We start from the raw sequence: 22,789 nt of genomic DNA on the forward strand, positions 1-22,789 counted from the left end.
GCTCTCCCCCCCGGCAGCCGGGGGGAGGGCGGCCAGAGCACCGGGGGGAGGGCAGCGAGCCCGGCTGTGGCCCCGCTCTCCCCGGCGGCCGGAGCGCCGCGCCGCCCCCCTCCAGGTGCCGCCCCAAGCACCAGCTTGGGTGCCTGGTGCCTGGAGCCGGCCCTGCTGTTGACTCATATTTAGCTTGTGGTCCACTATAGCCCCCAGATCCTTTTCTGCAGTACTCCTTCTTAGGTAGTCATTTCCCATTTTGTATGTGTGCAACTTGTTTGCTTGGTGTTTCTGTTGAAACCCTCATTATAGCAATGGCAATTCAATCTAAATACATGTTTCTGTTTGTTCCAATCTTAGTGGAATACTTTGTATTTGTCCTTATTGAATTTCATCCTGTTTATTTCAGACCATTTCTCCAGTTTGTCCAGATCATTTTGAATATTAATCCTATCATCCAAAGCACTTGCAGCCCTTCCCTGCTTGGCATCATCTGCAAATGTTATAAGTGCACTCTTTCTGCTATTATCTAAATCATTTATGAAGATATTGAAGAGAACAGGACCCAGGACTGACCCCTGTGGGACCCCACTCAATATGCCCTTCCAGCTATGAATCACTGAAAACTAGTCTCTGGGAATAGTTTTCCAACTAGTTATGTACCCACCTTATAGGAACTCCATCCCCCTTCCATTAGGCTTGTTACCCTATCAAAGAAATCTACTGGGTTGGTTGATCTTACAAAATTCTTCTTGACAAATCCATGCTGACTGTTACTTATCACCTCATTATCTTCGAGATGTTTTCAGATTGATTGCTTGATTATTTGCTCCATTATCTTTCCAGGTACTGAAATTACATTGACAGGTCTGTAAGTCCCTGGGTTCTCCTTATTCCCCTTTTTATAGATTGGCACTATATTTGCACTTTTCCAGTCTTGTGGAATTTCTCCCATCTTCCATGACTTTTCAAAGATACTCACTGATAGCTCAGATATCTCTTCAGTCAGTTCCTTGAATATTCTAGGATGTATTTCATCAGGCCCTGCTGAGTTGAAGACATCTAGCTTGCCTAATAATTTTTAACTTGTTCTTTCCCTATTTTCCTACCTCATTTTCACTGGCATTCATTCTGTTAGATGGCAGTCACTACTCAACTTTTTGGTGAAAACTGAAACAAAAAATTTATTTTTAGCACTTTTGCCATTTCTATGTTTTCTGTTATTGTTTTTCCCCTCTCACTGAGAAACAGGCCTACCTTGTCCTTGGTCTTTCTCTTGCTTATAATGCATTTGTAGATGTTTTCTTGTTACCCTTTATGTCTCCAGCTAGTTTAATCCCATTTTGTGTCTTGGATTTTCTAATATTGTCACTCCATGTTTGTTTTGTTTTTTATATTCATCCTTTGTAATTTGATCTAGTTTCCACTTTTTGTCGGACTCTTTTTTGAGTTTCAGATCATTGAAGATCTGTTAAGTCACTTGCAATACTCCCTATCTTCCCTACACAGTGGGATAGTTTGCTCTTGTTCCTTTTGACAAACTGCCAACTCTCTTGAATTGTTTTTCCCCTTAGACTTGCTTCCCATGGGATCTTACCTACCAGTTCCCTGAGTTTGCGAACATCTGTCTTCTTGAAATCCATTATCTTTAATGTACTCTTTTCCCTCCTACCATTCCTTAGAATCATGAACTGTATCATCTCATGACCACTTTCATCCAAGTTACCTTCCACTTTCAAATTCTCAACCAGTTTGTCCCTATTTGTCAAAATCAATCTAGAACAGTCTCTCCCCTAGTAGCTTTCTCCACCTTCTAGGGGGGAAAAAATTGTCTTCAATACATTCCATAAACTTGTTAGATAACCTATGCTCTGCTGTGTTATTTTCCAAACAGATGTCTGAGTAGTCCCCCATCACCACCGACTCCTGTGCTTTTGATGATTTCATTAGCTTAAATAAGCCTCATCCACCTCTTCTTCCTGATTAGGTCATCTGTAGTATACTCCTACCATGACATCACCCTTGTTTCTTTACCCCTTTTATCCTTACCCCTAGATTTTCAACAAGTCTGTCTCCTATTTCCATCTCAACCTCTAGCCCAAGTGTATACATCTTTGATATGCAAGGCAACAGCTCCTCGCTTTTTTCCCTGCCTATCCTTCCTGAGCAAGCTGTACCCTTCAATAGCAATAATCCAGCCATGAGTATTATCCCACCAAGTGTCTGTGATACCAACTGTGATGTTGCACGCCATAATGTTTTATGGAAATATGCTTATGAGTGTGAATATGATGCAACTAGAATATGCTTTATGCAAAAGGTCTCTTGTAAGCTATCATTACAAAGCTTATGACCTACTGAATATATTCATCCTATTTGTATGCATGTATCATCCTTGTATCTGAAGGTAGAAACATGAAGTATAACTCTGAGGTCCTATTGTAACTATGCAAAGTGTGGGCAATTAATGGTGTCTTAGAATCTTGATGACTCCCATTGACTAGGACAATTGGTTGTAAACAGTTTATTTACCTGCAAGCCTTCCTGTGTTCATGTGATTCAGGAAGAATGAAGGCTGGGATCTCACAGGGCATGTGAATATGTCACCTGATACTGGAATCCATCTTAAACCTGGTGCTTTTCCATTTAGAAGGAGACATTTAGACCCAGAGAGACAAAAGATTCCTGCCTTGTGCCAAAGCTATAGAAGGGAGTGAAACAGAACAAAGGGGGCGGCCAGTCATGAGAACACCCCTGCTTTCCAGCTAAGATGTTTGCTGGAACTAACAAGGACTGTACCAGGGTAAAGGATTGGGCCCAGACTAGGAAGGAGTCTAGTATGTGAAAGAAGCTTACTGGAACCATCTCTGAGGGTGAGAGTTTACCTGTAATCAGTTTCTTAATGTATTAGGCTTAGACTTGCGTGTTTTTGCTTTATTTTGCTTGGTGACTTACTTTGTTCTGTCTATTATTACTTGAAACCACTTAAATCCTACTTTTTATACTTAATAAAATCTCTTTTGTTTATTAGTAAACCCAAAGTAAGTGATTAATACCTGGGGGAGCAAACAGCTGTGCATAGCTCTCTATCAGTGTTATAGAGGGCGGACAATTTACCCTTTATACAGAGTAAAATGGATTTATTTGGGAGCTGGGTGTCTGAGTGCTGGAGGCAAGTAACCTGCCGAGCAGTTTTTAGTTAAAGTCTGCAGCTTTGGGGACATGGACCAGACCTGGGTCTGTGTTGCAGCAGGCTAGCATGTCTGGCTCAACAAGGCAGGGTTCTGGAGTCCCAAGCTGGCAGAGGGAGCTTCAGTACATCAGGTGACAGTCCCAAGGGGGTCTCTGTGACCAAACACATCACACCAACTATGTCTTCATTTTGTTCATTCACTAGCATTTCTAGTTCTTCCTGTTTATTCCCCATACTTCTCGCACTAGTATATAGACATCTAAGATATGGATTTGATTTCCTCTCATCTCTCTCATGTCCCTGCTATAATGGCCCATGTTCCCACAAATTCTCACCCTTCTCCCAGCCAGGAGCCTCTCGCTCTCTTGGTCTCTGCCTCCACTTAGCTGTACGTTGTGCTGTAGTTCTCTCAGCCAGCCAGGCATGCAGTCCTTTCTTCTCCAGCTCCAAGCAGCAACTGCCCTGTCTCTGGCTCTGTAGCTCCTTTTTATAGGGCTCTCCTGGCCCCGATTGGCTGCTTCCCCTTCAGCCACTCTCGCCTGCATGGAGGACCTCTCCACTGCTTCTTACCTGGGATGGGTGTGGCAGGACCCTGAGGCCTCCAGCCGGGGGACTCTGACCCTAGTCCACCCCATCACACTCCTCCCCTCCCCGACAGGATTCGGGTGGTAGTTCTATAGAGGGTACTCCCCCTTTTACCCTGTTTTGTCCCACATTAGCAGGATCTTCCCCCACTCAGACTTCTCTGTCCGGAGGGCTATTAGTTATAGTCTCCCGGTGCCCTGATCTAGCAGGGTCCTTTTCACTTTGCCCTCTTCACCTTGAAAGTCTGTATTAGTCCTCATCCCTTTCAATCAGGGCTCCCTCCCCAGGCCTCACTGTCTGGAGAGCTTCTGAACAGGCTTTGCCCTGGTGTCCAGAGTCTACTCTCCCAGGTCTTTCTTGCCTGGAGAGTGTGTTCATGGTACTTTGGCTCACTTTCACCTCCTGGACTTTGGGGTCTCTATATGCCGAACCTCTAACTGTGTCTCATAATTGTACACCACGTAGCACTCTTTTTCCTCCATGGTGAACTAGAGCTCTTCACTCAGCTGCTCATTCTTGAACATGAGATCCTCCAGTTTCTTTTCTGCTGCTTCCAGTTGTTTCGCCAGGTCATCCTCTCTTAGGAGGGAGCTCATAAAGCTGGCCTGCACTATTCCTCTCCTTATTCTAGGGTCCTGTTCTCAATTCCAGCCCTTCTCTTTTGCCTCTCCCAGCTGGGTTGAATCTGTCTGGGCCTCTGCTAGTTAGCACACTGGGTGTTTTAGCCTGAGTTCCCACAGTATTCCACTGGACCCTGAACTCTCTCTGGGTCCCTGCTGTTCCCTGCTGGGCCTAGCCTCTATTGTATCCTGCTGGGCCCTCTGATCCTTTTCCCTCTGGGCCTAGGCTTCCTGCAAGGCTAGGTATCGTTCCCTCTCTCCCTTGGCTTCCATCTGTAACCGGGCCAATTTCTTCTCTACCTGGACCATCTGGCTAATAACTTTCTCTCTGGAGATGGCACTTTTTCAGTAGGTCCCTCATGTCTGAGGTATTCTGGTCTCACCGCTGGGCTTTTTTCTGAGGTCTCCTTACCATAGCTCCCAGCCCCTCTACATTCTTTCCCATCTGGGCCTGGACCCTCTCAGTCCTGGGTTGCTGTCTGGGTCCTTCCCACATGAGGGCTCAGTAGATCACCCAGTCTCGCCCCAAGATTACAGGCCATGGCAGATCCTTGACCACACCAACATGGAGTCGAGCTCTCCGGACCTGTACCTCTGGCCCATCATCTGCTGTAGGGTAGACTCAGGTCTTCCTATGTACACAGGAGACATGTACTATGTGTTGTCAGTCTAGGCCAGTTGCCCTCACTTGGTCTTCCTGAACCAAGGTGTTCCCACACCCTGAGTCTACCACACCCTTAACCATAGTTCCTCTCAGTCTGATTGTCACTACCCATGGTGGGGCCACCCTGACCTTGAAAGTAGACCCCCACCGATTAGTTATACTGTAATAACAGTTCAGGTAGTCACATTCCGTTACTGGGCAGTGCTTTTTAATATGCCTGGGCTGGCCACACCTGTAGCAGTCTACCAGGTCTCTTAGCTCCTTCCCACTAGTACCTCCCATAGGCTGCAGGGCTCTCCGGACCCCTTGCTGTTGTTGTGCACCCCCTGAGTCTAGAATCCTTTGGGGTCTTTCCCCCTTGCAAGCCTCCTGGGGTCACCCCCTGGTGAATCTCTCTCAGTTTACTGTACAGCTTGGGCCGTTTTTCTCCTTCAGCCTCAAAGTAGGTCTCAGCTCACTCGACTGCTTCCCCCACTGAGGCCAGCTGGAAATGCCTTACCCAGCTCTGTGCCCCGCCTAGGACCTTCAGGAATTGCTCTAGGACCACCTGATCCAGGAGCTTCTCCACTGAGCTGGTCTCTGGGCAAAGCCAGTGTGTCGCCAGATCTTGTAACTTCTGGGCCATTACCTGTGGTTGTGCCCCTCATGCGAACAATTCCATCTGGAACTTTTGCCCGTACACCTCTGGAGACAGCCCTAGCTAATCCAAAATGGCTGCCTTCACCAAAGGGTAGGAACTCACCTGCTCATCACTTATCACTCAGTAAGCCGCCTGTGCCTCACCCATCAGGAATGGTGCTATGCAGGCTGTCCAAGTTAGCTCTTTCCAGCCTGCTACCTCGGCTACCCACTCAAATGTCTGGAGAAAGACATCAGTGTCATCGTCTGGTCTGAGCTTCACCAGACCCAGAGCCAAATGGCCACCAGTTCCATCACCAACTGGGTTCTCGAGTGTGGTGTGACCAACCACCTCTGTATCCACTCCTGCTGGTTGGAGTGGATCTCCTGCCACCGTTGCTGTGCCGCAAACTGGGCCTCCTGTTGCATCTGCATGTTTTCCATTAATTGCATCAGCAGGGTCTGCACTGCTGCTGCTCTTGCTGTTGTTGGCCTGCCACCAACAGGTGGATCACCTCTTTCATAATTGTGCCCCTTGTTAATGAGGGGTCAATCCGAAGGATCCCCGCTTCTGGTACCAAATGTAACGGGGTTGGCACCCACCTCTCATGATCACCCCTCTGGTTGAATGTGTCCGCAGTCTTTAAACCAGTCCCAGCCCTGGTATGGGACTGTATTCCCAGGGCTTCCTCCCTGAAGACACTATCTTCCCGTGGCCCTCCCCAGGCTCAGTCCCTACTCAGGGTATGAAGCCAGACAGGAGCTCCTTCATTGCTCCCCCAGTCCCTGCTAGCAAACTGTAGAAGAATATAGAAGAACATAAATTGTTGGGCAAAAGTCAACATGGTTTCTGTAAAGGGAAATCATGTCTTACTAATCTATTAGAGTTCTTTGAAGGGGTCAACAAACATGTGGACAAGGGGGATCCAGTGGACATAGTATACTTAGATTTCCAGAAAGCCTTTGACAAGGTCCCTCACCAAAGGCTCTTAAGTTATAAATTAAGTTGTCATGGGATAAGAGGGAAGATCCTTTCATGGATTGAGAACTGGTTAAAAGACAGGGAATAAAGGGTAGGAATAAATGGCAAATTTTCAGAATGGAGAGGGGTAACTAGTGGTGTTCCCCAAGGGTCAGTCCTAGGAGAAATCCTATTCAACTTATTCATAAATGATCTGGATAAAGGAGTAAACAATGAGGTGGCAAAGTTTGCAGATGTTACTAAACTGCTCAAGATAGTTAAGACCAAAGAAGACTGTGAAGAACTTCAGAGATCTCACAAAACTAAGTAATTGGGCAACAAAATGGCAAATGAAATTTAATGTGGATAAATGTAAAGTAATGCACATTGGAAAAAATAACCCCAACTATACATACAATATAATGGGGGCTAATTTAGCTACAACTAATCAGGAAAGAGATCTTGGAGTCATCGTGGATAGTTCTCCGAAGATGTCCACGCAGTGTGCAGCAGCAGTCAAAAAAGCAAACATGATGTTAGGAATCATTTACAAAGGGATAGAGAATAAGACAGAGAATATCTTATTGCCCTTATATAAATCCATGGTATGCCCACATCTTGAATACTGCGTACAGATGTGGTCTCCTCATCTCAAAAAAGATATACTGGCATTAGAAAAGGTTCAGAGAAGGGCAACTAAAATGATTAGGGGTTTGGAACGGGTCCCATATGAGGAGAGATTAAAAAGGCTATGACTTTTCAGCTTGGAAAAGACTAAGGGGGAATATAGAGCTATATAAAATCATGAGTGGTGTGGAGAAAGTGAATAAGGAAAAGTTATTTATTTGTTCCCATAATATAAGAACTAGGGGCCACCAAATGAAATTAATGGGCAGCAGGTTTAAAACAAATAAAAGGAAGTTCTTCTTCACACAGCGCACAGTCAACCTGTGGAACTCCTTGGTTGAGGAGGTTGTGAAGGCTAGGACTATAACCGCGTTTAAAAGAGAACTGGATAAATTCATGGAGGTTAAGTCCATTAATGGCTATTATCCAGGTTGGGTAAGGAATGGTGTCCCTAGCCTCTGTTTGTCAGAGGGTGGAGATGGATGGCAGAAGAGAGATCACTTGATCATTACCTGTGAGGTTCACTCCTTCTGGGGCACCTGGCATTGTCCACTGTTGGTAGACAGGATGGGCTGGATGGACCTTTGGTCTGACCCAGTACAGCCATTCTTATGTTCTTATGTTCTTAACTGTCTTTGGCTCAGTCCTAGCAGCTAGCCAGAAGCCTCTTGCTCCCCGGGTCCCTGCCCACACTTCGCTGTCCGTTGTGCTCAAGTTCCTTCCGCCAGCCAGGCATGCAGTCCTTTCTCCTCCAGCTCCAAGCAGCAACTGCCCTGTCTCTGGCTCTGTAGCTCCTTTTTATAGGGCCCTCCTGGCCCCTGATTGGCTGCTTCTCCTGCAGCCATTCTCGCCTGCTTGGAGGACTTGCTCCTTACCTGAGACGGGTGTGGCAAGACCCTGAGGCCTCCAGCAGGGGGTCTCCGGCCCTAGTCCACCCATCATACCCATTTAGAAAACAGGCTAGACAAAAGCAGCAACTTCTTTGTTGCCTGCGGGTACAAACCCATTTAAAAACACACTGCAGTAATCTACCTTGGAGGTGAGAAACACATTGTTTATTGTAGGTAAGTCCTCATCCAAATGGAGAGGATTCACTTTTAGCCAGCAAAAAAGGGGAGAGAGCATTTTTAGTTAAAACTTCTTTCTGAAATTCCAGAAGCAAAGATGAGGACAGGACTGAGATTTTTGACTAGCTTGACAATGTGAGTGTGGATGCCCTTAAGGGTAAAGTCACAGCTCCTGACAGTTCCTCAAAGTGCTTCCTTATGCTAGTCATCATCCTCTCTCTTGCTGCGATTGAGCTTTAGCCAGCTGCTTTTCACAGAAGTCCCTATTTCCTAAGAATAGCAGGGAGATCACATAATCAGTCCTAGACAAGAAGGAGAAAGCTGGGTAATGTTATCGTATGGATAATATCTGATAGTGACCTTGCACGAAACTTACACAAGAGACAAAATTGAATCCTGTGGAACTCTATAGCTGAGGTATCTTTAAGAAGAGGAGCAGTTACTCATCACCACTTTCTGGGATCTTTCAAAGAGGAAAAACTCTTCCCCCTAACAGATTCTGTGACCCAGTCAGTTCCTAATCTATAAAGGTTCAACTCAGTGAAATAGATCTGTCTAGCATCCATGATACTGCACAAGCTGACTGCATTATTTTTAACATTGTTGGGTTTGAAGGAAATCCCACTTACCAACCTAGGTGATTTTGAAAAATGAAGCATTTCTGAACTCGGGGATATATTTTCCTCTTGATCTTCAGAGATTTAGTTGGGATAACATTAACACTGATAAGGATTATGTGCATATAATCCTTGAGTTTTGAGAGGATTCTAGTCCCCTATATACGTCAAAGAGACAAGGTTTATATTGGATTTAACAGTTTTTGTTGGTTCCATACTATGTACTGTCAAAGATGTTTTCATTTTACATAATGTCAAAGACAAAAGAGATTGAACATTGGATTGTTCCTAACAAAATATGTATACATTTCCTAAAATCCTGAGAAATAAATAAATTGGACTAATTCATCTCTGATATATCAATTCCAGCTGACTGCAGATGTCATTTAAATACCTTCTATTCCTTAGTGTTGAAAAATCACATATAGTTTTAAAATATTTGGATCAGATTCCTACTTCCCAGGTATGTTGTGAGAATTCAAAATAGCTTACAAACATTAACGGGTGAAGTCAGAAGCCACTATGGGCCCGATCCAAAATCCATTGAACTCAGTGGAAGACTTTTCCATTACTTCAGTGGTTTTTGGATCAGGACTGATGTAAGTACTTACAATTATTACCATTACCATACATATTGTTATGTGAAATCTCCCACATGGATTCCCACTAAAAACTCAACTTTTATAAACAATAGCAATCCCCATAGTACAGTCTCTGAGATATCTGTCTCACAATGAAACACTGGCATATCTAAGGTACCACATTATGGAAGGTGTAAGTGCTGATACTTTTTATTTGTTTATGATTTATTTATTTAGGAAGTATGAACACAGTTTACAAATCCTTTCCAGGTAAATGTCAGAAACAAAATAATCATTATAATAGTGAGTGTTTGATTAAAGAGACACTATACCAGAACAGAATCATCCGATCTCTCTATTTAACGGGGTGTTAGATTACAGAGTGACCATCATTACAACACCTATGACATGTTGGTTTTAGCAATTTTATTAAATTGAATGAAATCTCTGATTGCACACATTTAATAGATAGGCATGTCTATCAAATGTTAATATTCAACAAAAATTGGACATGTGTCCTGGTTTTCTTGCAAGTGAATGTACTTTTGAGTATCGAATAAAAAGGCAATAAAGTGTCTTTGTCCTCTGTCTATTTTGCTGGGTATGTAATTGGCTCCTATATTATTATTATTTTAAACAGTCCTCTGTGGTTGGACTAGTATTCTTTTTTCCAATGAGAGCTATAAGCAACCAAGCAGCTAATATTTTTATGGCAAGTGCTTAAAAGTGATATTTGTTGTAAAGTAACATGGGTTTGTTATCCTGTGTAATTTAAAACAAACAGACATTTTAGGAAATTTCTTTAGACCCTCTTTTTCTAATCTATGTGTTAAATGACTTCCCCATTTATAAACTCTACTTTCTTTTCTGGGCTACCATATCCAGTTTTACATAGTTGATCTGAACTGAACTGAATTCACATTGCATCCTGAATGTACTTAGGTTACCTAACCAGTCTAGATTCTTTTGAATGTAATTTCATTGTCCCTCATTACAGAGAGAGACACAACAGCTCTTCTAAAACTAGACTGTTCCATTCATATTGCCTTTGATTTTAGAAATGAGAGATTCCATGGGTAGTAATAAATAAGTGAAGTTCTGAGAATACTTCAAAAGCTTTTCCTTGCTCCAATTTTAAAAGTAATCTGCATTCCTTGAGTTAGTTTTATGATAGCTCATGAAAAGTTAATTTTGACCAGCATTAAAGCTGTCCAAACTTTTCATGGCATAATTTTCCACAGAAAACTGATTTTGATTAAACTTCTCTATATTCTGACTGGAAAATGCTAAATGAAAAATTTCATTTTGAATCACCATATCTAAACTAAATGAAAATTTTTGTTCTGTCTCACCTTAAAATGCCATTTTGTTTCAGTTTTTCAAAACCAAAAATTTCAGTTTTTCATTTTAGGCTGGGGGATTTTTGTGGTTTTGTCCTCCCTTTCCCTTTGTTAGTTTGACCCCGATTTTTCACTGAAAAAGCTTGGAAGTGTTTTGAAAGTAGGGAAACCCTGCTTTTATACTCTTCCTTACTATTTTCCAAGTTAAAGAAGGTAGAGGGGAAAGCAGCCCCTTAATCCAGAAAAAATAGGGAAAAAAATCCGACAATCAAAATGAAATGACAGTTTAAATTGAAGAGAAACCATCATTTTAATTTTAAAATACTTTTATTGAAATGAAATGGTGATTGTCATTTTGTTTAATTTTGGATACTTGCACTGGAAACCTGAAAATTTGGGGAATAAACATTTTTTTTTAAAGGGGATTTATTTTTTAACTTAAAAAATTTGTGGGGGGGGAAATTGCATTTTCCAGCCAGCTCTAACTGACATATATATTCAAAGAAAATGAATTGTAAAGACATATATGCAAATATTCCTGTCTGAAGTACATGTTCACTCATCCAGCATAGAACATGTGACCTGTCTGACTAATTACAATTAAATAATACAGATGAAACAGTGAATACTGAAGACTCTCAGAGAACTGTTCAAAATCAATCCGTATGGCTGAAATAATTTTAAAAATGTTGCAACTATTTTCATATAGTGAACATTGCAGTCTCCCCACAAATATTCAAGAAGCGAAAAGAGCCTAAATCTTTCTGATAAATTATTCATTGTGAAGTATTCACTCAGGTCTCAGAGACAGATTGATAGACAGCAAAAACATATTGAAGTGTATCTACTAACTTTCTCCATCTTCTTGCAATCTTATTTAGAATTCTGTCCTCTCTCATTATAAATGTGTAATGCCAATGAGTGTCAGTGCAAATTAAATGTGGGTTTCAAGGGGAGACAAGAAATGTTAGACATTTATGGAATCCAAAAAGGGTATGTCCTAACAGGCAAAAAGAGGATGTGTTTCAGCTGTGCCAGCTCAATCAAGGTAGCTTAACACAGCTGAATGTGCAACCCTGTTAATGTGCAGGCCAACACATTTGATGGTGTGATAGCTGGGCATGTTGCAGGTTATGAGGAGCCTTATTAGGGCTTTTCAGTCACATTACTTTAACTTGACTGAGCTAACATGATTGAAAACACACTCTTTTTAGCCCCTCTCCCACATGGTTAAAGTGTATTCTGAACAAATGTAGAACTTACATTGCAAAACATTGAAACTATTTGTAAAGTTCTAGGGTACTTTAAAACTTTTTTTAAAAAAATCATGATTCTGTAGTTCCTAGTCAAGGATCGTTGAAGGATTTCCTAATGATAGAATTGTGTGCTTAGTCAAACATTCACAAAAGGCCTACTCCTCCTGTTAAAATCAATAGCTAAACTGCCAGTGATGCTAATGAAAGCAAGAACTAGCCCAAGTAACATTTAGAGCAGACGCTGGTATTGTGATCAAAGAAGCTCTGAGTTTCATTCCCTGCTCTGACACAGACTTTCTGTATGATTTCAAGCAAATTATTTAACCTCTGTTTCAGTTTATCCATCTGTATGTTGGGGATAATGATATATTTCTATTTCATGGGTTTGTTAAAAAGCTTAACTCATTAATGTTTGTAAAACACCTTTGAAATCCTCAGTTGGAAGATGCTGTTATATTATCATAGCTAAAATCAATTTAATTTTTAAACAGGGGAAATTGTTTCTTGTTCTTTTTCAGAATGTATTTCTACATTTGCAGTTCCCCAGATCAACAGAGAAAACTTTTTTCCTCTGTGTATTTCTTATTCTGCTTTTTAATCTGATAAACCAAATTCTGCTTCCATTGAAGTCAATGAAGTCAAAATCATCCAAAGCACAGAACTTGGTGGTGATGGGGGAGTTCAACTACCCAGATATCTGTTGGGAAAATAACACAGCAGGGCACAGATTATCCAACAAATTCTTAGAATGTATTGGAGACATTTTTTTATTTCAGAAAGTGAAGAGATCTACTCTGGGAGAGGCTATTCTTGATTTCATTTTACAAATAGTGATGAATTGGTTGAGAATTTGAAAGTGGAAGGCAGCTTGGGTAAAAGTGATCATGAAATGGTAGAGTTCATGATTCTAAGGAATGCTAGGAGGGAGAACAGCACAATAAAGACAAAGGATTTCAAGAAAACAGACTTAAGCGAAATCAGAGAGTTGGGAGGTAAGACCCCATGGGATGCAAGTCTAAGTGGTAAAACAGTTAAAGAGAGTTGGCAGTTTTTCAAAGAGACATTATTAAGGGCACAAGAGCACTTCACACTGCGTAGGAAAGATAGGAAGTATGGCAAAAGACCACCCTGGCTTAACCAGAAGATCTTCAATGATCTGAAACTCAAAAAACAGTCCTACAAAAAGTGGAAACTAGGCCAAATTACAAAGGATGATATAAACAAATGAAATAACACAAATATGTAGGGACAAAATTAGAGAGGTCAAGGCACAAAACGAGATTCAACTAGCTAGAGACATAAAGGGTAACAAGAAAACACCTCAAATACATTGGAATGAAGAAGACCAAGGATAGGGTAGGCCTGTTACACAATGGGGGGAGGGAGGGACAGTAACAGAAAATGTGGAAGTGGTAGACGTGTTAAATGACTTGTGTGTTTCAGTTTTCACCAAAAAGGTTAGTAGCAATTGGATGTCTAGTGAATGCTAGTGAAAATGAAGTTAGATCAGAGGCTAAAATAGGGAAAATTACTTAGACAAGATAGATGTCTTCTGGTCAGTGGGGCCTGATGAAATACATCCTAGATACTCAAGGAGCTGACTGAGGAGATATCTGAGTCAGTAGTGATTCTCTTCGAAAACTCATGGAAGATAGGAGAAATTCCAGAGGGCTGGAAAAGGGTAAATATAGTGCCAATCTGGACAAACTAGAGAAATGGTCTGAGGTTGTGAATTTCCATTATTGGAGATTTTTACAAGCAGTTTAGACAAACTCCTGTCAGGGATGGTCTAGATTAGTGGTGGGCAACCTGCGCCCATGGGCCGCACGCCCATCAGGGTAATCCACTGGAAGGCCACAAGACGGTTTGTTTACAATGACCGTCCACAGGCATGGCTGCCCAGAGCACCCAGTGGCCATGGTTTGGTGTTCCTGGTCAATGGAAGCTGCGGCAAGTGGTGGCCAACACGTCCCTGTGGCCCACACTGCTTCCCGCAGCTCCCATTGGCTGGGAATGGTGAACTCCAGCTACTGGGAGCTGTGGGCAGCCGTGCCTGCAAATGGTCAATGTAAACAAACTGTCTCATGGCCTGCCAGCGGATTACCCTGATGGACCGTGTGTGGACCACGGGCTGCAGGTTGCCCACCACTGGTCTAGATAATAGTCCTGCCACGAGTGCAGGGGACTGGACTAGATGACCTCTTGAGGTCCCTTCCAGTCAGACAATTCTACGATTCCTTAGTTTGCTATTGATTTCAGTGGGAGCAGGATTGGGCCCAATATGTCATTATTTGTTGTTTCCTTTGAACATTACAAAAATATAGAGATTATGATATCACTGGTATGTTCATTTCATGGTATGAATAACCCAGGAGAAAGAGATATGAGCCATGCAGAAGACTGCTTTCCCTTTTCATACATCCAGCTCCCTGACATACTAGATTTCCAGATGTTCTTTTTAGGAGAAAGCTTTTCCTCTTTTGTTCCAACAGATGTTATCTTAGCTAACAATAATTTCTTTCGAGATCCTCCAAACTATTCCCTCTAAAGTCTTTTCTCAAGACCCCTTGTCCTTTCCCATGATACTTGCTCTTGTTACAATGTGTTATTTATAGTTTGCAAACTTCTAATAAACATGAGCAAATGAGCTTGGACTTCCAGTTATCACTAAGGCTGTCAAGTGATTAAAAAATTTAATCGCGATTAATTACACTGTTAAACAATAATAAAATACCATTTATTTAAATATTTTTGGATGTTTTCTACATTTTCAAATATATTGATTTCAATTACAACACAGAACACAAAGTGTACAGTGCTCACTTTATAGTTATTTTTATTATAAATAGTAGTGCTATAAAAAACAAAATAAATAGTATTTTTCAATTCACCTAATACAAGTACTGTAGTGCAATCTCTTTATCATGAAAGTTGAACTTACAAATGTAGAATTATGTACAAAAAATAACTGCATTCAAAAATAAAGCAAGGTAAAACTTTAGAGCCTACAAGTCCACTCAGTCCTACTTCTTGTTCAGCCAGTCATTCAGACAAACAAGTTTGTTTACTTTTACAGGAAATAATGCTGCCGGCTTCTTATTTACAATGTCACCCAAAAGCAAGAACAAGTGTTCACATGGCACTGTTGTAGCTGGCGTCACAAGATATTTATTTGTCAAGTCCATTAAAGATTCATATATCCCTTCATGCTTCAAATACCATTCTAGAGGACGTGTCCATGCTAATGAAGGGTTCTGCTCGCTAACGAGCCAAAGCAGTGCAGATCGAAGCATGTTCACTTTCATCATCTGAGTCAGATGCACCCAGCAGAAGGCTGATTTTCTTTTTTGGTTTTCATGTTCTGTAGTTTCCACATCAGAGTGTTGCTCTTTTAAGACTTCAGAAAGCATGCTCCACACCTTGTCCCTCTCAGATTTTAGAAGGCACTTCAGATTCTTAAACCTTGGGTTGAGTGGTGTAGCTATCTTTAGAAATCTCACATTGGTACCTTCTTTGTGTTTTGTCAAATCTGCAGTGAAAGTGTTCTTAACATGAACGACGTGCTGGGACACCATCCGAGACTGCTATAACATGAAATATATGGCAGAGTGCATGTAAAACAGAGCAGGAGACATACTATTCTCCCCCAAGGAGTTCAGTCACAAATTTAATTAACGCATATTTTTTAAATGAGCGTCATCAGCATGGAAGCATGTCCTCTGGAATGGTGGCCGAAGCATGAAGGGGCATATGAATGTTTAGCATATCTGGCACGTAAATACCTTGCAATGAAAGCTATAAAAGTGCCATGTGAACGCCTGTTATCACTTTCTGGTAATATTGTAAATAAGAAGCCGGCAGCATTATGTCCTGTAAAAGTAAACAAACTTGTTTGTCTTATTGAGTGGCTGAACAAGAAGTAGGGCTGAGTGGACTTGTAGGCTCTAAAGTTTTACATTGTTTTGTTTTTGAATGCAGTTATGTAACAAAAAAAATTGACATTTGTAAATTTCCTTTCACGATAAAGAGATGCACTACAGTACTTGTATGAGGTGAATTGAAAACTACTATTTCTTTTGTTTATCATTTTTACAGTGCAAATATTTGTAATAAAATATTATAAAGTGAGCACTGTACACTTTGAATTCTGTGTTGTAATTGAAATCAATATACTGGAAAATATAGAAAAACATCCAAAATATTTAATACATTTCAACTGGTATTCTATTATTTAACAGTGTGATTAAAATGGCGATTAATCACGATTAATTTTTTTGAGTTAACTGTGATTAATCGACAGCTCTAGTTGTCACCTCAGCTGTCTTCAGTGAAACCCAATGGCAGATTGCTTCCAATGAAAGAGATAGAGATAAACTGTGCCATGTAGGAGCCACACCATCACAAAAAGAGTTTGGGATTATACAGTCTGCAGCAAGTGTGCCTGGCCTGCTTATTGGCGGACCTGGGATTTCCTCCCCTCTGCACACCCATATAAGGGAGTAGGAGCTTTCTGCTTGCAAGAGGTGCAGGTAAAGAATGTTTCAGAACTTGGGGCGCTAGCCTGGGACTTGGGAGAGGTGGGTTCAGTTCCCTGCTCTGCCTCAGACTTTCTCTGTGACCTCAGGCAAATTATTCAGTGTCTGTGCCTCAGTTTGTCACAAGGAACTTCACCTCTTTGTGCTTCACGTTCCCCCTCTGTAAAATGGGGATAATGATACTCATCTCCTTTATAAAATACTCTGAGACATATTGATTAAAAGTGCTATGTAAGAGCTAGGTATTATTATTATCTGTGAAATGGAGATAATAGTACGTCCTTACCTCACATGAGGAGTGTTGTGAGGGTGAATACATTAAAGACTGTAAGGTGCTCAGTTACTACACTAATGGGGGCCATGTAACTACTTAAGATAGAGAAACAAATCTTCTTGAAAGAAGATAAACAGGTCACCATTGCAGTTTGAATCAGTAGCGCTACAGAAAGCAACTCCTTCCTCAGACATAGACTAGGGTACACATCCTCCGCTGATGTACATCAATGTAGCTCCACAGACTACAGTTTATACCAGCTGAGGATCTGGCACAACATCTCCACTCATCTTTTGTTTTCCTTATCCCTGAACTAGTCCACTCTAGAGCCACCTGCTAGAAAGAAAGTCCTGGATCAGTAACACGGCTTCAACAGCACTGAGGGAAAGAGTACCAGGTGATGACTATGGTACTGAATTCAGTCCTGTTCCTAGAAGAAAATTGGGTTTCTTGTGCCATTTGACATGATTTTGGCATATGTGTGGGTCTCTTCTTGATTAAACCATCAGCTTGCCATCCAGCAGGTAAATTTTATGTTGCGCACCCTAATATCCAAAGTGTGTGCTTTGGGTCTCCACATCCCAGTATGTAGGGAGACCTTTGATCCTCTCATTTCTAAGCCTCTCTGGATCTGTGATGGTCAAGGCAGAGGGGGACAATAATGAGTTTAATTGCTGCAGTGATTTTTTCAGTCTGCATTGTCTGTCTGCTCTGATTTTAACTAAAATGTGATTATAAATGCACACATCACTTCTACTTTCAATTCAGAATGAAATGGTACCACGGAGGAGAAAAAGCACAGTCCAATTGGCAAATGTGACCACACTTTAAAAGTCTACTGTTCGGCTTTTGTTGCCACTGATGCAAAACATGATGTTTATTCTAACACTAATAATTAATTAGTCACATTAGCATTAATTTGGTGACGTCTGTACAGTACTTTGCAATATAAAGTGCTACAGATGGGCTTATTGCTTATTATAATTCTTAGCAAGATTCTAGTCTTTCAGAATGTTCAGTTTGATTCTGAGGAGTTTAATAATAATACCTACCTTTTACCTAGCACTTTTCGTTCAGAGATCTCAAAGCACTTTACTAAGGAAGGAAGTATTGTTATCCCCATTCACCACTTAAGCCCAAATTCCCAAAGGTATTTAGACACCCAACTTCCATTGAAACCAAGGGGAATTAGGCATCTAGATATCATTGAGGATCAGAGCATTAGTACCTATTTAATGTTGATGGTATACATGCAGCTCAATATGCATGCAACATGTTAAAAATCTTCCTTGATCATTAGTTTCTGGGTAAGGAAGTGAATCTAGAAATCTGGGAACTATAGACAGAATCTTAACCCTGCCATCTTTAATGGGAAAGGGAAACATGAGAAATGTGTACTGTTGACCATTATCATCACAGTTAAACATTCTTCCTTTCCCTCCTTGGATGCATTAACAGATCGAGATTTTGCAAATAAAGATACAACAGCCCCTTTGTAGGACAATAGACTCAGTTTGATAGGAGCTGAATGGTGACAAATGATATCATGAGCCCGGTAGGATTCGGTTTCTCTTAAACTTACGTAAAATTTTAAAACAGAGAATCACTAGCCTCAAGGCTGCTTTGGTTGGAATAAATTAAACCATCAATTGCCTTTCAGCTCACATCCCAGTAAGTAGCCTGGGTTTTGGAGACAACCAATACATTTTCATATGCAAGTTTCCTTCTGCCTATCTTTATCATTTTTGGTACTGAATTTACAAAACAATGCAGTATTCAGATTTTAGGACTGATCTGCTACCTGCTGAAATAAATAGAAAGACTCCCACTGAGTCCCTCTAAGAGCTTGATTCTACTATAAGCTGCCAGTATCTCTGTGTCATGTAATATTCATTGGTTGCTATTTCGAGGAAGCTGGCAATAAAGAACTACCTCTTTTAAAAGTGTTCACTTTGGAACCTTTAAAAATGCTAGTGGTGACCTTAACCTCTGCCACTCAAGCTTGCAAGGGTCATCTTTAGTTCCTCCTTCACATCCAGTCAGTCAGAGGTAATGCATGGCGGGGGGCATGCGGGGTCATGTTGTTCCCTCCCAGATTTGCTCTTTCGCTTGTACTGAGCATGCTCACTTCCACCCCACCTCCACTGGCAGGCACTGGCCAGCTCTGCAGACAGTGTTCAAATGCTCACTGAACTTTCCTCTCTGTGTTGATGGCTAAAATGTGTGTAAATACCCATATCTCCCATCTTGATGTATGCAACTTCTTCCTCTCCTGCCCCCTTCACATAAACATCACCCCAAATCATACATAGTATCTTCTTTGTGCTTGACTTGGAGGGCCTGATCCAAAACCCATTGAAATCAATGGAAAAACTCCCATTGATTTCAATGGGCTTTGAAGGAGGCCAGGTCTGAAGGGTAGGCACTATTTATATTTTTATGTCTTGCACAGTGCTAAGCACATCGTTGGAGCTAAACAAATAGTAACCAGCAATGATAATGTAAAGTACACAAATGTAAAATGTTGAAATAGGGTTTAGAAAAAAAATAGTCATTAGCAAACCACTTTTGTTCTTTCAGCTCCATTAGCTTTGTTTCCTTTTCTTAAGTGGATTTAGCTGAAACATATTGCTGCCTTGTGTAAAAATAGCCCCCTGTACAAAGGGAGGGCTGAAAATTGCATCAACAGAAAATAACCAAAGGCTAAAGTTAAAAAGCTTTCATGGTATACAAAGAAAAATAATAGCCGAAAGGACCAGGGGGTACACCCTGGATGATAAAGTAGAAGACTTCTTATGAAAGAATATTTTCCCCAACTAGCTAAGAGAGACAACAGAAATGTGTTGTGTCTAGGAATTTATGATGTTACAAGTTTCTGCTCGTGTGTGTGCTCGTGCATGTTTTTCCCTTGAACGATTAATGGGGATTGACTTACCATGCATGCTTCACAAATTAAACTATTGAAGACTGAAATCACATAAAATCTTTTTCAATGTCAAGTATACAGCTAAAAGGGCTCTGGGATTAGTGAGAAGGTCTGAGGAATGACAGCAAAACTCATTCAAATAAAAACGAGACATTGCAAGTGCATCAGTAAAAGAATGATCTCTGCAATCTAAATTATGCTTCAGCATCCATCGCTGAAGAACAATCTTTTTGAACATAATTTCCGTTTAGAAGGTAGTCAGGCTGTCACATTTGACACTGTTTATCTAATATGGTTGTTAAAAAGAAGAGCTTGAAAGAACGTCTTACCAGAGATTTGAATTATGATGAACATCACTTTCTGGCTTCCACCCTTTGTAGAGTCCATTGTCATTAACAACAGCCTCAAAACCCTCTGCACACATACTGTAAGTAAGCTACGGGGATAAAAGCTTTGCAATTACAAAAGAGCAAGTTATGAAGGTGTTAAAAACATATATTAATCTACTACATACAATGCAAGAAAGTCAGAAACTTGTTTCTTATAAGAATTTGATTAATTTTCTACAGTGTAAGCCGTGCTTTCAAATAAATCGGCTGTATGATTACTATGATAGGCAGAGCTGTGCTTAGATTTGTTATATTTCAATACAGTTCTCTATCCTATCCTGCTGATTTAAATGGATACTTGTTCTATAGCATTAATGAGTATAAGATAAAGTGAGCAAGCTGGTATGACTATATTATCTATGGATTGGTGGGTCTCAAAATATTCTTATATACAGTATTTAGGTAATTTCTAACAGGTAAATATGCCAAAATAAATAGAAGGAATTAGGGAGAAGTCAGTCAGAAGCAGATCCTCATAATTGTTTGACTTGTTATTTTGCAATAAAGTATTTAATTAGAGCTGAGTGGAAAAAAAATATTTTTTTTTTTTTTGGTTTGCTGGGAGTTCTGAAAAAAAAATTAGATTGGATCAAACTGAAACATAAGAATTCCAAAAACTGTTGGTGAATCAAATAATCCAATGACTAATGTTTGATACAAAGTGGAAGAGTTTCCACAGTAGAGATTGAGGGAGCCCTGCCTTCAAATGTCCTATAGCCCAGTGTTTTGGGTGCTTCATGAAATGTGGGAGAGGCAAGTTCAAATCCCTTCACCACATCAGCCAGCAGGAGGAAATGAACCCAGGTATCCCATATCCCAGGTGAGTGTCCTCATCCAGTGGGTGGCAGCTCATCCTCCAGTTGTCTTATGCATGGCACCTAAGTCCTCCCCCCACCCCCCAAAAAAAGTTTGGTTGAAACTATTCAGGGAATTTGTCTTGAATTCATGAATAGTTTTGGGTCAAATAAACTGCATTTTTCAACAAGTAAGCTATTAGTCTGAAAAAATTCCTCAGCTCTATATATTTAACACCTCTATGTTCTTGTACAATATGTGACATAATAAACATCTACAGAAAGCTGCTGTGCATTATTGGCAAATTATGTAAGTAACCCTTGACCCGGACAATCTGGTTAATAACTGACAAGCATCTATCTCCTCTTCCACATTTGATCAATGCTACAGAGGAGGATACAGCAAGAGACCTCTCTGAGTCCGTAGCTTCCCCATATGTCCTTAAACCTTGTCTATCTGGTTACAGGACAGGTGGCGTTGGTAGAAGATCTCCTTCTGGTGATGGATAAAGATCAGGCTTCCATGCTGATATTATTAGACTAATTTGCATCCTTCATTGCCACTGATCATTAGCTGATGTTAACTTCCTTGCAGACTGTGGAAAGGAAAGGACAGCACTACTGTTCACAGAATCAGGGTTGGAAGGAACCTCAGGAGGTCATCTAGTCCAACCCCCTGCTCCAAGCAGGACCAATCCCCAACTAAATCATCCCAGCCAGAGCTTTGTCAAGCCTGACCTTAAAAACCTCTAAGGAAGGAGATTCCACCACCTCCCTAGGTAACCCATTCCAGTGTTTCACCACCCTCCTAGTGAAAAAGTTTTTCCTAATATCCAACCTAAACCTCCCCCACTGCAACTTGAGACCATTACTCCTTGTTATGTCATCTGGTACCACTGAGAACAGTCTAGATCCATCCTCTTTGGAACCCCCTTTCAGGTAGTTGAAAGCAGCTATCAAATCCCCCCTCATTCTTCTCTTCTGCAGACTAAACAATCCCAGTTCCCTCAGCCTCTCCTCATAAGTCATGAGCTCCAGCCCTCTAATCATTTTTGTTGCCCTCCGCTGGACTCTTTCCAATTTTTCCTTCTTGTAGTGTGGGGCCCAAAACTGGACACAGTACTCCAGATGAGGCCTCACCAATGTTGAATAGAGGGGAATGATCACGTTCCTCGATCTGCTGGCAATGCCTCTACTTATACAGCCCCAAATGCCGTTAGCCTTCTTGGCAACAAGGGCACACTGTCGACTCATATCCAGCTTCTCGTCCACTGAAACTCCTAGGTCCTTTTCTGCAGAACTGCTTCCTAGCCATTCGGTCCCTAGTCTGTAGCAATGCATGGGATTCTTCCGTCCTAAGTGCAGGACTCTGCACTTGTCCTTGTTGAACCTCATTAGATTTCTTTTGGCCCAATCCTCTAATTTGTCTAGGTCCCTCTGTATCCTATCCCTATCCTCCAGTGTATCTACCACTCCTCCCAGATTAGTGTCATCTGCAAACTTGCTGAGGGTGCAGACCACGCCATCCTCCAGATCATTAAGGGAGACATTGAACAAAACCGGCCCCAGGACCAACCCTTGGGGCACTCCGCTTGATACCGGCTGCCAACTAGACATGGACCCATTGATCACTACCCGTTGAGCTCGACAATCTAGCCAGCTTTCTATCCACCTTATAGTCCATTCATCCAGCCCATATTTCTTTAACTTGCCGGCAAGAATACTGTGGAAGACCGTATCAAAAACTTTGT

General features: G+C 41.3%; 1 protein-coding gene across 2 annotated transcripts in view; it reads left to right on the forward strand.

Moving 5' to 3' along the window:
* KHDRBS2 (KH RNA binding domain containing, signal transduction associated 2) overlaps window positions 1–22,789 on the forward strand; it is a 600,826-nt gene that overhangs the window by 517,480 nt on the left and 60,557 nt on the right. Inside the window, exons 7-8 of one of the 2 annotated variants that reach the window (XM_026653013.2) lie at window positions 4,633–4,664; window positions 9,352–9,370. The exons of the other annotated variant lie outside the window; for it this stretch is intronic. Of the exons in view, the coding sequence (XP_026508798.1) occupies window positions 4,633–4,664; window positions 9,352–9,370 (51 nt within the window). The remainder of the gene's footprint in view (window positions 1–4,632; window positions 4,665–9,351; window positions 9,371–22,789) is intronic. 2 annotated transcript variants of the gene reach the window in all.

This window comes from Terrapene carolina, unplaced genomic scaffold (genome assembly GCF_002925995.2).
Source record: "Terrapene carolina triunguis isolate 2854851 unplaced genomic scaffold, T_m_triunguis-2.0 Scaffold42, whole genome shotgun sequence".
Classification (NCBI taxonomy): domain Eukaryota; kingdom Metazoa; phylum Chordata; order Testudines; family Emydidae; genus Terrapene; species Terrapene triunguis.